Here is a 15,024-nt window from a genome sequence, read left to right on the forward strand (position 1 = left end):
TATTGTGATTAGGGCCTGCAAAGAGACATACAGCATCTTGACAACTTTGTGTTTACGAGGCCAACAGAAAGCTTGTTAGGAAATTTCAGAAGTGGCAGCAGCAGCAAACTTTCCGTTCTGCCGTCGTGCACTGTGGACAGCTAACAAATCAGTTAACAAGCCAAGTGAATATGCTAGTGATTTCCTATCTGGGTAGATGTGGCTCAATAATTACTGCAAGGCATCAGTCATTTGTAGTGCTCCAGAGAACACATGCCGGGTGACTTGCTCCAGCAGTTGTTAATTTCCCTTCCACTTCACAGATAAATATGCTACTTGACATACTGTCCTTGGTGATGTATAACAGCTTCTGACCCCAAAGCTCCGCTCTGTGTTCTTGCGGGCACCCAAGCTCAGATTGGGATGGTACTTTTAACATGGTTGCAGCAGGGCAATCCACAAATCCTTAAGGTGGAATGAAAAATAGCCCATTGTTATCCCTTCCTCACAGTTAGTACTTCTGAAATGGATGATCAGATGGAACATGTACCACAAAATTGGCAGTTACAAACAAATCAATCAATCAATTCAATTTATTATGGTCATTTGACCAGCATTATAAAAATACAAGAATGAATATCGTCGGCCTTACTGAGAAGGTCAAGACAAATTTGAAAACAAACCTTAAGAACATTATCAAAAAGGAGTATGACCAATATTGAAATAAAAAGTTACAGCTGTAATTTCCGAACCCTACTTATCAACATGCAGTATCTAGCGACCTTGATCGAGACCTGGGGATTATTGCCCGCTAACAAGTGATCCACTTTAGTTTTGTCCGTTTCTCCAGAGAGTTTTTCTAGCAAAGGGTTAATCATTTTAATTCTAGCCTCCCTGTAGAATTAACATGCAAACATGGTAAACATGTAAAAAAATAATTCTAAAAATTAAAAATCTTTCTTTTAAAAGTGAAAGTCTTTCCCAAATGGAGAGAAAGGAACACAAACTCTAGCAAAAGAAATGTAGGTTGACAAGGCAAACAAAAGTAGAATTTGAGGAGCTAACTGCTAATTTTTTAAAAACATATTTAAAGCGAGAAAGGGAGGAAAGGCAAATTACACATAATTTTTCCCCCAAATGAAAAGTAGCATCTGAAAAATAGATTGGGAGGGGGTTTACATCCTTGCAAAACAGTTGCCAGCCCTCTCTCCTGCATACTCTCTTGTCCATATTCAGAAGCCCTTCATGTTTTGTACAACCTGTCAATCTCCTCTTAAATATCCTTGGTAATATCCTTGGTAGTAGCCACTGCACATTTACAAATGGCGTGAACAATATAAATGAGTGACTGGAGCTGTCGGTCGTAAACAAATGGCTAGAAGGGGATTTTAAATGCTTCTTTCTTAAGGACACAGTTTTGACGACTATTTATATAATATGATGGCATTAAGATGAGATAATTATAACTGAGGACAGTAGGACAGTCTAGCAAAACTAAAATTGTGACACCTTAAAGAATAACAGAATTATTATGGCATAATTTATTATGGGCCAGAGCCAGCTTTGTCAGATGCGTGAAGTATATCCAATGATGATATGCTTCACGTGTTGCAATAAATCTGTCAGCTTTTAAAGTAGCACAGACTAACATGGCTACCTCTCTGGAATATAACATGCTGGATGATCTACTTCTTCCTAAGAAGTTCAGTTTTACTCTCCTACAAAATTCTAGTGGCTAGGCCGTCTAATACTGGACACAAACTCCACAATAACACCTCATGGTGAAGTTTCATATAGTCCACTTTATTCAGAAGGATATTAGCTTCAGATACAAATATCATGTACGGGATCTGTAAGACAGAAAAGCCCCCATGAAATAGAAACATTAATAAGTTATTAGTAAAGATAAGATGCATACACTCTTTTGACCTCTGAATTATTTTGTTCAGGAGGCTCCAAGAAGAAACAAATTCTACACTGCATAACAAAACCAGTATCAGGGCTGTACCTTTCCAGTACTACAAAATCTACCCACTGCGTCCCCCCACCCAATATTATTACTTTCAATCCCACAAGTTTCATTCTTGCTGCTGAAAGAAGTTGTAATTGCTGTCATTGATGTCTTTCAGTTCTCCATTTCCAACATAACAGGTTGAATCCCGACTTACCGTGAGAAATAGCAGAAACATCTGAGAAATGCCGGGCAATATCTGCACACTTTCATTGGTTTGGGAGAGATGACAATAGGGATAAGACGCTCCTTTTCTCGTGGCAAAGAACTGAAAGCTGGAACAGAGAAGTAGAAGAGAGATCAACAGGGTAATGCAGGAATGACTCCGTTTTACACCCTGCCATTTAACACCAGATGTTCTGGACAAGGTCTGATTAACTAAGGAGCATGCTATGCTGTAGGGTAGAGAATTGCAATTTGAAGATAAAAGTGAATATGTGGTAGATGCAGGGAAGCTAAATGTTTATGTGTCCCTGCATGTGAAAGGGAGAGCCCTGTTTATAAGGTAAAGGTCCCCTGTGCAAGCACCGGGTCATTCCTGACCCATGGGGTGACGTCACATCCCGAAGTTTACTAGGCAGACTTTGTTTATGGGGTGGTTTGCCAGTGCCTTCCCCAATCGTCTTCCCTTTACCCCCAGCAAGCTGAGTACTCATTTTACCGACCTCGGAAGGATGGAAGGCTGAGTCAACCTTGAGCCGGCTACCTGAAACCGACTTTCGTCGGGATCAAACTCAGAGCTTGGACTGCAGTACTGCAGCTTACCACTCTGCGCCACGGAGCCCTGTTTAGTCAGGTGAAAATCCATGGTGAAAATAACATGCATAGAGGGGAGTGGTGACAAGCACATGCCATTATCAGAATGCAAATATAGTGACCACTGAGGTACAGCATGTACGCATGCAGGCTTGGATCCTACCTAGAATTTCCATGCACTCAAGGAGGGGGTCAATTTGTGCAGTTTCTCACTTCCCGTTAGCCCCAAATGTCCCAACAATTGTGGTTCTGGGGGCAAGGGGGAAGCAGGAATAGCAGGGGAATAATCAGAAGTCTCCTTTGGGAGGAGGGCATAATCAAAAAGTGCACCTTTTTGTAGCCACAAGGGATTGCCCAATTCTTCATAAAATCTAATCCATAGGGTTCCACCTTGTGATCATGAACATTTGAAAAAGCCATGTTCCAATCATATAGACGGAGCCTGTGCAAATACAGTTTGTATGCACATGCCAGTGACAACATTAGAAGTAGACTTGGCTTTTATGCCCTGATTTTCTCTACCTTTAAGGAGTCTCAAACCAGCTTACAATCGCCTTCCCTTCCTCTCCTCACGACAGCTTGTGAGGTAGGTGGAGCTGAGAGAGTTCGGAGAGAACTGTGACTAGTCCAAGGTCACCCAGCAGGCTTCAGGTGGAGGAGTGGGGAAACCAACCCGATTCACCAGATTAGAGTCCACTGCTCATATGGAGGAGTGGGGAATCATACTCCCGGTTCTCCAGATTAGAGTCCATCACTCTTAACCATTACACCACGCTGGCAGGAGGGAGGCTTAACTTGCTTGTTCCTACTCCTCTCTTGCCCGATTTTTTCACCCTCAATGTGTCAAGTGAACAAGGCGAACTTTGTGAGTGTGTATTTTCACACACATGCTTTTCTGGAAATAAGGTGGGAAAGAGATGGCAACACTGGTTTTACAAGTGAAGATACCCAAGCCCCGATGACTCTTCTCTGGTGTGGAATTATGACCTTGAGCTGGAATCCTACTGGCAATCTCCAGGAATGTTCACTTGGCTGAAATTCAGCATATGCTGCAGATACCATATTGTAAGTCACACTAAAATGCCCAGAGACATAGAGAGTTCCCATGAGTTCATAAAGCAAATGGCGGGAGCAGTGCGGGGAAAGGTGGTTTCATGATGCATGGTACAACTCTGGTGAGCACCCTGAGGCATCAGTTTGGAAGATGAAGGCGTAACCCTCGGTGCCTGGCAGTGACCTGGGACAGGAACTCCTTGAGGGGTGCTACCATCCTTTACCTATAGACCTCGCGGCTTGGGTGGATTGGACGTGGCACACCTCCCTCGAGCGCTAAAGAAGGCTTGGCAAGGAAGAGCATGAGCCGTACCACATGTGACAGCTCCGAGCCAGGGTGGCCTCGCCCTAAGAACGGTGATGCACAAAAAAGAGGAGGCCTGACTCTTCTGCATCCTGACAATTGCCCACACTGCAGTTAGTTCGGGGAGATGTTTTTGGCTTGTGTGCGCTGCAGATCCCTCTTGAACAATGAAATAAAGTTGGCCCTTTGATTATCCCAGCTCTGGTGTCAGCTCTCGTTATTACGCATCCATGGAAAATTGGCCTAGCTAAAAGGCATCATAAAGGGTGCACATGAACACATGAAGCTGCCTTATACTGAATCAGACCTTTGGTCCATCCAAGTCAGTATTGTCTACTCAGACCGGCAGCGGCTCTCCAGGGTCTCAGGTAGAGGTCTTTCACACCACCTACTTGCCTAGTCCCTTTAACTGGAGATGCTGGGGATTGAGCCTGGGACCTTCTGCATGCCAAGCAGATGCTCTACCACTGAGCCACAATTTTGTGCACAGACTGGTTGCAACATATTACTCTATAAGCCTCTTATTTATCCACCATTACTGGGCAGACAATGATAGACAACAAAATCCTGTTAAGGCAAGGCAATTCAAATAGCTTATGAACCAGAGTATATTATGATTTACCTTCCCGCAAGAAGTCCACTTCTTCCTTTTGCACAAAGCCAGATTCCAAGTATCCGAAGACAGTGTCTAGAGATATGCCATACAGAATGTAAATAAAAAGGGCCATTGACATTGGATTCAGTTTCATTGTCTTACACTTTCTGGCAATGATGGGTACTATTTATGTTTTGCCAACCTCCTTTTGCCAAGTTGCTAGCCGGGGAATAAACCTAAAAGTATTTATTGGTTTTAAAAGCAAAAGTAGAAACAAACATAAAGCAGAATGGAGTTTTAAAACATAAAACAAAGCAGCAGTTCTATAAATAGGGTTGCCAGGTCCCTCTTCGCCACCGGCAGGAGATTTTTGGGGCGGAGCCAGAGGAGGGTGGGGTTTGGGGAGAACAGAGTCTTAATCAGATACATAGGAAAACCCAGGTGTTGCTGATGATGCATCCCCGAAGTGGGTTAGAATTCTTTAAAGTGACAATGTATATTTTAGCATAGTTTATTAGCTGCACTATGTGATGTACTTTACTGACTTCTGATTGCTCATACTTACCCTGTGTGGGAAGGAATGATGACTATGTAACAGCACTTTTGTATTGTAAGTATATTGTATTGACTCAATTTTTAATAGTCATAATCTTTATATATTTATATACTGATGGTAATATATTAATTTTTAGAAGGACTGAAGAAAGATTTCCACTGCTGTGGATCTGAAACGGCCGTATCCATCGATGATTGTGGCTCTATATGAACTTTACACAAGGATTACAATATTAGCATTCATTTGGTACTCAGTTGAGACCTTTGGAACTTCCTCTATATATTTGTGGTACTCAGCTGAGACCTTTGGAAATTTCTCTACATTTTTTGTGTGAACTGTACATATTGTATATAATTGTGTTGTATATATGTCACGTATATGGTCTATGTTTCACCTCAGTAGCTTATAAATATTTGCACTTTGTGTATATACAGTTTCCTGTACTGGTTTTCTAAACCTTTTGGTACAAGTACAGAGGTGCCGTTTTTCTCCCCACTACCAGTGTGGCACTATGGCTAGTTTAACTGAGACCTTTAGTTTCAGTGCAGCAGAAAGAAATGCCATTCTGAAGGATTTACCCAGTGTATGTGATGTGGATTATGTTACTGAGGAAGTAGATATGACTGCAGTATTTAACATGTCTAAAAAACTCACTCGGACTGAAATGCATGCTGCTGTTCTATCAGACTATGTCCGGGCTAATATTATACCCCGAGGTCTTAGAATCAACAAAATTCCCACTTTATTCCGGCACAACGTGGAATTTAAAGATAAGTGGGTATCTATTTTGAATCGCTGTTCTGTTGACATCATGTTGTTAATTATTGATCAGGCCAGGAAAGAAACTGTTAATATTAAGCAGGATTTAAGTAAAATGCGGGAATCATTGGAACAGAAAGTATCAGCTGAAATATATAAAACACAGATTGACAAATTGGAAAGTGACATAAAGAAATTTGCTGAAGAGATCAAGGGCTTTAAAGCCAAGAAATTTAGGAGAGATAAGGAGGATTATGCTAACAAGAAGGTATATTTGTGGTATTATATGGACGAGGTTGGTAATGTGAGGAGACCATATAGCAATAGAAACAACTACAGCAAGAAGGGTTATAGAGACAATAGAGACAATACCTATAGTGATACTGACTCATATGGGGACTCCGCATCGAGTTTTGAGTCCAATAGAAGCTACGGACTCCGCCCTCGGGAACAGAGAAAACCTTTTTCCGAGAAACGCCCATACAATCGGAGGAACAAAACCTAGTGGTTAACTTATCCTCTAGAACTTTAAGCCCGATTGAAGAAAAAGTGTTGAACTTGGGTCTTGGTTTTGTCCCCACCCCTATGTACTCATCCTTTCAAACTCGTGTAGACTTATTTAAACTATATCGTCTGATTAAATTGAAGGATCACTTTAAGACACCAACTGCTCCGGGTAATCCTTTCCGTCCCAAATCCAAGTTTAACCCATCCAGCCTTAATCCTATGATATTAGCATTTCAGAATGCAGTGAATAGAGATGTGAAATTGATTGAGAACTCTAGGATTGCTAAACAATCCAACATGACCAAAGAAGAAAGAATAGCACTGGAGAATTTAGCTTCGGACCCTCAATTAATTATTCATGCAGCTGATAAAGGAGGGGCGATTGTCCTTCAGAATAAAAATGATTACATAGCAGAAATTGAACGTCAGCTCAACTGTCCAGAACACTACTTGAAATTATCCAAGGATCCTACTGACAGAATAGCCAGGCTAGTTAATACTATCATTTCAGAGGCATATGCCAGTGGTGACATTAATGGAGATACAGCTGAATTCCTTGTGAATAAATTTCCCCGTATTCCTGTGCTATACACCTTGCCCAAAATACATAAACCGGGGGTGATTCCCCCAGGGAGACCCATAGTCTCTGCCACACAGAGCTTGTTGGAGCCAATTTCTAAGTATTTGGATTTTCATCTGCGCCAATTTGCGGTAGACACAGAATCTTTCTTGTTGGATACTGGGGACTTTATCCGATATATTGAAAATGTAGAGGTGCCCCACGATGGCTTGCTGGCTGCAGTAGACGTAGTATCACTGTATACTAATGTGCCATTAGATCATACTTTAACAGTGATACAAACCTTGCTTGAGTCCAGAATAGATCCTGTTCCCTCTTCCACGTTCTTGATCAAACTGGTGGAGCTGGTTTTCAGGAACAACTTTTTTCGTTTTAATGACCAACTATACTTGCAAGTTAATGGAATAGCAATGGGCTCTGCCGTGGCTCCTACCATTGCCAATATATTTATGGTAAATTTTGAACGTCAATTTCTCCATCACAACCACCCTTTTAATAACTGTATACTGGGCTTTAAGAGGTACATTGATGATTTGTTTTTCATTTTTTCCCCTGAGATCAATTTTGATATGTTTATGGAATGGCTCAATTCCTGCTCTTCCATCAAATTTACAGGGAGCATACATTCCCAGAGAATTCCCTATTTGGACACTTTGGTCTATCATGGTAGTGAGGGCAAATTGGCCGTCCAACTATATCGTAAACCCACTGACAGGAATGCATTATTGCATTTCTCCTCCCATCACCCGAAACATCTTAGACATAATTTGCCTTATGGGCAATTTGTAAGAGCTAAAAGAAACACCACTGAAACTAGGGATTATTTACAGACAGTGGGGGATTTATCAAAAGCTTTGGCCAGTAGGGGTTACCCTCCTAAAGTTATTAACAATGCCCAATCCAGGATTAATGGAGTAGATAGGCAAGATTTATTGTATAGGGAACCAAGAATCAGGAACGAAGTACAGCCAATTACTTTTGCTTTTCAATACACCCACTTATCTGGACATATTGCAAGCATCGTGAAAAAACATTGGCACCTTTTGAGGGAGATTCCAGGATGCGGGGCTCCGCCCCGTATAGGCTTCCGCAAAACGCAGTCTATCAAAGATAAGATAGTGCATTCAGATATATACAGGGATGTTTCAGGCAAATCTATTGTGGGACACTATAAGTGCCATAAATGCATGGCATGTGATCTATGTCTTGAAGTCAAAGAATTTAGGAGAACTGATAGTGATTTTGTATTCAAATTGCAGTCCTTTACCAACTGTGACACACGTTTCTGTGTTTACTGTTTGCGCTGCCCGTGTGGCAAATTTTACATAGGCTCATCAATTAGACCAATTAAAATGCGCATATTGGAGCATAAATCCAGGATACGGGCCAAGATAATATCTGCCCCGGTTGTAGAACATTTTCTCGAGATGCACCATAATGAAAATGAGCTTCGCTACTTTGTAATCTGGCGACTGCAGAGGAAACGTTTCAATATAGGTGACAACGAAAGATTGTTAAGGCAGAAGGAGGCTTTCTTCATTCACCTTTTGAACACGATGTCTCCAAATGGATTAAACCTGGATAATGATTTTTCTTGCTTTCTATAGGGTAAAGCCAATGTTAAAATGCTGCTAAAATATACACTGTCACTTTAAGAATTCCAACCAACTACCCACCACAAATTGCATTATTGGGGTTGCCAGTTTGTGACCTGAAGCATTACTCTTTACCCTTAAATGGTGGACTATATGGTATTATACTAGGACTGTCAGTTCTAAGGTTGCCAAGCTCCAGGTGGGGCCTGGAGATTTCTTACTTCCTATAGGGTAAAGCTGATGTTAAAATGCTGCTAAAATATACATTGTCACTTTAAAGAATTCTAACCCACTTCGGGGATGCATCATCAGCAACACCTGGGTTTTCCTATGTATCTGATTAAGACTCTGTTCTAGTTTATTAGCTGCACTATGTGATGTACTTTACTGACTTCTGATTGCTCATACTTACCCTGTGTGGGAAGGAATGATGACTATGTAACAGCACTTTTGTATTGTAAGTATATTGTATTGACTCAATTTTTAATAGTCATAATCTTTATATATTTATATACTGATGGTAATATATTAATTTTTAGAAGGACTGAAGAAAGATTTCCACTGCTGTGGATCTGAAACGGCCGTATCCATCGATGATTGTGGCTCTATATGAACTTTACACAAGGATTACAATATTAGCATTCATTTGGTACTCAGTTGAGACCTTTGGAACTTCCTCTATATATTTGTGGTACTCAGCTGAGACCTTTGGAAATTTCTCTACATTTTTTGTGTGAACTGTACATATTGTATATAATTGTGTTGTATATATGTCACGTATATGGTCTATGTTTCACCTCAGTAGCTTATAAATATTTGCACTTTGTGTATATACAGTTTCCTGTACTGGTTTTCTAAACCTTTTGGTACAAGTACAGAGGTGCCGTTTTTCTCCCCATTACCAAAAGCCTGACAGAAAACATCCTTGCAAGTGGTAGGAGAGTCAAGGATTCAAGTTTTAGCAGGCTCTGAGAAAAATTTCCTGTGAACCCCCCTCCCCACTACACTCACTGCTTCCCTGTGCACACTTGCATAAACAGACCCTCCTGGAGAAGAGTGCAGAACACTATTCTAGCATGCTTTCTCATCAGTGGGGCTGCATGCCAAATAGGGTTGCCAACCACCAGGTCTTAGCTGGAGGTCTCCTGCTATTACAAGTGATTTCCAGCCGACAGAAATCAGTTCACCTGGGGAAAATGGCCGCTTTGGCAATTGAACTCTATGGCATTGAAGTCCCCCCCCTCCCCAAACCCCGCCCTCCTCAGGTTCCACCTCAAAAACCTCCCATTGGTGATGAAGAGGGACCTGGCAACCTTAATGCCAAAGAATTATGCTCTGCATTATCCATGTGCCTCTCCCAGCATGAAATGGGGCCTCTGGGCCTCTTTTCTGTTCCTGGTATAAGTGGATAGTCCAAGCATCTCCAGTAAGCAGTGGGTCCTTTGCAAAGCCAAAGGAAGCTGTTCTACCATATCAAGCCTTGATATGGACCCTGGATAGCGAAAGCCTGAAAAGCTTCCCTGGGGAGTAGGGTTGCCAGCTCCAGGTTGGGAAATACCTGGCGATTTTGGGGGCAGAGCCTGAGAAGGGTGGGGTTTGGGGAGAGGAGGGACTTCAATGCCACAGAGTCCAATTGCCAAAGTGGCCATTTTCTCCAGGTGAACTGATCTCTATCGGCTGGAGATCAGTTGTAATAGTGGGAAATCTCCAGCTAGTACCTGGAGGTTGGCAACCTTAGTGGGGAGGGAGTTCTAGAATTATGGATGCCATTACTGAGAATTTGAGTTTGGTAACCGGCTCCTAGACAGGACACGGCCAAGAGAATGAAGAGTTTCTTGTGGGAAAGTCTAGAGTGGTAGTTTTCAACCCTCCCACCTTTATTGTGCTTTCTTCACATGGATTATTCTGCCAAGGAGTAATCATAATTTCTGAAGATCCTGGGGTACATTATAAAGTACACCTCTCATTTACGTGGCTCTCCAGTCAAGCTGTTGAGGCCCTACATGCATTCATAGTGCAATCTAGAATCTGCTCATCACTTTTGTGTTTGTTGAAGGGAAGGCTCACTTAGGGTGGACATTGGTCAATCCGCTTCTCGGGGAACACTGTCCACCATAACTGATCTTTTGATCAGATAAATATTTGATACGCTTCTAAGGACTCTCATGGGCCCACAGGACACAGTTTGCAAAGGGCTGATCTAAAGGGACTGAGGTAAGCCCCAAGGAAACAGAAAGCTTTATCAAGATATGTTTGAGTGTGGATTGGCTGACAGAAGAAGCCGTTGAGCAAATTTGGATTGGCTCTTCCTGTGGCTAAGCAAAGTAGTAGGGTTGGGGTTGAATTTAGGGACAGGGATGAGAGAAAGTGGTTCTATTTACTTATAAACATGTCGGCTACAGTTATTGAAGACCTTTGTGGATTTCGACTGTAGTCCTGTGCTTGGTGCAGGAAGTTCCTTAGTTTTCCTGGGTACTCTTTAACCTAGAAAGCAAATATTTTGATATGAGTCAGAATGTCCACCTACATTGGTTTTTGTAATGCCTACGGATAAAGGGTCCTTCTGAAACCAACAAAAAGACTTTTGAAGGCTTGGAGAATAATTTTCCTCCTAATAATAGAGAAATAGTGACCAAAATTCATTTTTTAAAAGTAATCTTAAATTTAATTATTAAATACACAATATCACCCAGTAGTATTGGGACCCAGCAGAAATTTTGGCAGGTCAGATTTTAATCTTGTCCTTTCAGCTTCAGTGTGAAGCATGGATAGGGTTGCCAAGCTCCAGGTGGGGCCTGGAGATTTCCCGGTATGACAGTTGCTCTCCAGAGTACAGAGATCAGTTCCTTTTGGAGAAAATGGCTGCTTTGGAAGATGGACTTTATGGCATTTTGTACCCTGCTGAGGTCCTTCTCCTTCACAATCACCACCCTTCCCAAGCTCCACCTCCCAAAATCTCCAGGTATTTCTCAGCCAGGAGCTGGCAACCCTAACATAGGATCTAATTTGAAGCTATTTTTTTTTGCTGTGGTTGGACAAATATGTATGTATACATTTAAATCCCTTCATGGCTTGGAGCCCAATATATAGAGGACTGCCTCTCCCTCCCTGAATCCATGTGTCAGCTTTGCTTGGGATCCAGGGCTAGTTCAAGCTGGGTAGGCAGCAGTGGCCTGGGAGAAAGTATGAGCCTCCTCTCTAGGGTTGTCAACCACCAGGTACTAGCTGGAGATCTCCTGCTATTACAACTGATCTCCAGCTGATAGCGATCAGTTCATCTGGAGAAAATGGCCGCTCTGGCAATTGGACTCTATGGCATTGAAGTCCCTCCCTCCCCAAACCCCGCCCTCCTCAGGCTCCACCCCCAAAAACCTCCCAGCAGTGGTGGAGAGGGACCTGGTAACCCTAGTCCCCCATCATGGAGAAAAGTGGGATAAAAATATAATAACTAACTGACTGAGAGAGAGATTTGGCCCAGTGTAGCATTGCCAATTTCAGGTGGGGCTAGGGTTGCCATCTCCGGGTTGGGAAATACCTGGAGATTTTGGGGATGAAGCCTGAGGAGGGCAGGGTTTGGAGAGGGGAGGGACTTCAATACCATAGAGTCCAATTGCCAAAGCGGCCATTTTCTCCAGGGGAACTGATCTCTGTCACTTGGAGATCAGTTGTAATAGCGGGAGATCTCCAACCACCACCTGGAGGTTGGCAACCCTAGGTGGGGACCTCCCGCAATTACCATGTATCCCCAGACACAGAGATCAGTTCACCTGGAGATAATTACAGCTTTGGAGGGTGGACTGTTTGGCATTATACCCTGCTGAGATCCCTTCCCTCCCCAGGCTCCACCCCCAAATCTCCAGGAATTTCCCAACCCAAAGTTGGCAATCTGAGCCCAGGAGCCTGCACTTGCTGTCTCTGATTTCTCTCTTACAATATTTTTGCTGAGATGTGGCGTCAGTGCAGCTATTCTCTAAGGAATGCATTGTAAGTTATTGCATTAGTGACATATGCATGGCAAGGGGAGGGGCAGCTAAATTCTTCACAAAGGGGCCTGTCCTCTCCCCCTCCCAGATTTTGCTGACAATTGAAATCACAGAAAGTAACAAATGGATCACAATGTGCCGGAGCGGCCTCACAAGGTGCTTGCAGGTGACATTCCAAGAGTCCTGGCTGTCATTCACAGTCCATCCCAAGAAGATCTTGCACTGTTTTAAGCTCTCTCTACAGCTCTGCAAAACAAAAGCAGGCAAAGAAATTTCCCCCAGAAATTAAAAGACAGAAGGCCTGTGCAGATGTTATATTCACTAGAAATGAGAGCCTGCCAACCACACATATTGGGAGAGTGCAGTCCACGAAATTCACCCAATACGGGTCCCAAGACATTATAAATCATTACATTTTCTAGTTTTGGTTGGGCCTTTTGAAGAGCCCAATTTCATGCCTTTCCTTCAGCTATGCTCAGCGGGAGATTTCAGCATATACAGTACCTGTAGAGGCCAGATTATGCCCCTGTAATTTTAAGTCAGTTGAGACAATTATACATATTTTATTCTACTGTGAATTTTATCGGGAGGTTAGAAATAACTTGATTTTACCTGTGTTGACCAGAAATTTTAGGAATGTTAGCTGTTCAGATGATTTCATTGTTAATTTTTTACTAGAAGATAAAGATGCTTTTATCTCTTATTCAGTGGCAAAGTTCTGTTATGTAGCCCGTGAGATACGGAGATCCTCAATTGGGGTTTTACCATTTTAATTTTGTAATGATATTTGCTGGTCAAATGACTGTAAATAAACTGAACTGAACTGAACACCCAATATGGGTGATCACTGTATTGTGTAGATTGGGCAAGGCACAGATTTTTCACGCTCACACTGGTTCTTGCGTGTGGAGGCAGTATGTTGCCCTGTTTCTATGGCATGGCAGTCACGCACGTTGGACGCAACCCGGGGACTGTATGGCTCCTGATGCACACAGCTGCCAGGCTCCCAGTTCACTTGAATGTAAATGTCCTTCGGACCTAGAGGTGATTTTAAACCCCACCCCTCCACCCCCGTTGAATGAAGGCAAAGTAGTGTGAAGAAATGCAGTTCATGCCTTAACAATCCGCCGCAATTGTATATGATATGATCCCTGCTGAGTGCAGCTCACTGGATTCTTTTAGGAGCCGCTGTTAGAAGACTTCCAGATTTCATTTTGAAAGGGTTTTTTGCTCTCCTCCAATTACAGGGCTAAACTCAAAACCATGACAGTAATCTGTCTCCAAAAATCCAAGGTAATAAGAAACCCGACATGATCATGGTGTTCAAACCGTGTTATTTCTAAACCCAGCAGCAGGCTTTTGTTTACCTTACTTCTCATTTGCTTTTAACAGTTCCAGAATTTTTTTTAAAGCATTTAAATAACTTGTCACCTACTGTATTGCTTCAAGTGACGCTGTAATTAATTAAAGAATGTTGTACTAAATATGTGTAAATGAGCTGCTGCTGCTCTCTCTAACTCATAATATGCTTCTGATGTGTGTATTTGAATACAGATGAGCACACGAAGCTGGCTTATATTGAGACAGACCGTGGGTCTATCAACGTCAGTCTTGTCTCCTGTGACTGGCAGCTGCTTTCCAGGGTCTCAGAAAGAAGTTTTTCACATTGCCTACTATGTCATCCTTTTAGCTGGAGATGCTGGGGACTGAACCTGGGACCTTTTGAGTGCAAAGCAGATGTTCTACCACTGAGCTACATCCCCTACACATTGGTGCTGCATCTTTCATCTCAGTCTCATAGGAACTTGTTCCTTATGGCCCTTGATTCAAAAATATTCAGAAATTGTTTTTTAATGGACCAAGCAGTGGCTTGTGTGTCCAAAAGACTTACATGTACTTGGCTCTTGTGGCCCTTTCTTACATGCCCAGGGTAATGCTGATCGCCACTTTGAGGTCAGGAAGATGTTTTCCTCCAGGCAGATTGGCCAGGGTTCCTGGAGGGGTTTTTTGCATATCTGGGCATAGAGCAGGGGCTACTAGGGCAGTGAAGGGGGAAGTAGTTCTGAATTTCCTGCGTTGTGCAGGGGGTTGGACTAGATGACCCTTGAAGTCCCTTCCAGCTTCTTTGTATTGACTCATCAATCTGTTCAACAGACCTGCAAGGTTGGCTAAACTTATTATGGGGATGGGGAACTGAACCTGAGAGAGAGTGGTTTACCCAAAGAAACTGATTCTCAAACTTTTTGAAGGGAGACCTACTTCTAAGACTGGTGGTGAAAAGTGCTGTCAAGTTGCTGCTGACTTATGGCAACCCCGTAGGGTTTTCAAGGCAAGAGTCAAACAGAG

The 15,024-nt window shown here is 42.6% G+C and overlaps 1 protein-coding gene across 1 annotated transcript in view; it reads right to left on the reverse strand.

Annotated features, from left to right (window-relative positions):
* Positions 1 to 710: 710 nt before the first annotated feature.
* LOC130488466 (maestro heat-like repeat-containing protein family member 6) overlaps positions 711 to 15,024 on the reverse strand; it is a 38,854-nt gene continuing 24,540 nt past the window's right edge. The window contains exons 11-15 of the mRNA XM_056862141.1: positions 12,832 to 12,924; positions 11,077 to 11,179; positions 4,726 to 4,791; positions 2,148 to 2,265; positions 711 to 873 (exon numbers count right to left, since the gene is read on the reverse strand). Of these exons, the coding sequence (XP_056718119.1) occupies positions 711 to 873; positions 2,148 to 2,265; positions 4,726 to 4,791; positions 11,077 to 11,179; positions 12,832 to 12,924 (543 nt within the window). The remainder of the gene's footprint in view (positions 874 to 2,147; positions 2,266 to 4,725; positions 4,792 to 11,076; positions 11,180 to 12,831; positions 12,925 to 15,024) is intronic.

Source organism: Euleptes europaea, chromosome 16 (genome assembly GCF_029931775.1).
Source record: "Euleptes europaea isolate rEulEur1 chromosome 16, rEulEur1.hap1, whole genome shotgun sequence".
Taxonomy (NCBI): Eukaryota; Metazoa; Chordata; class Lepidosauria; order Squamata; family Sphaerodactylidae; genus Euleptes; species Euleptes europaea.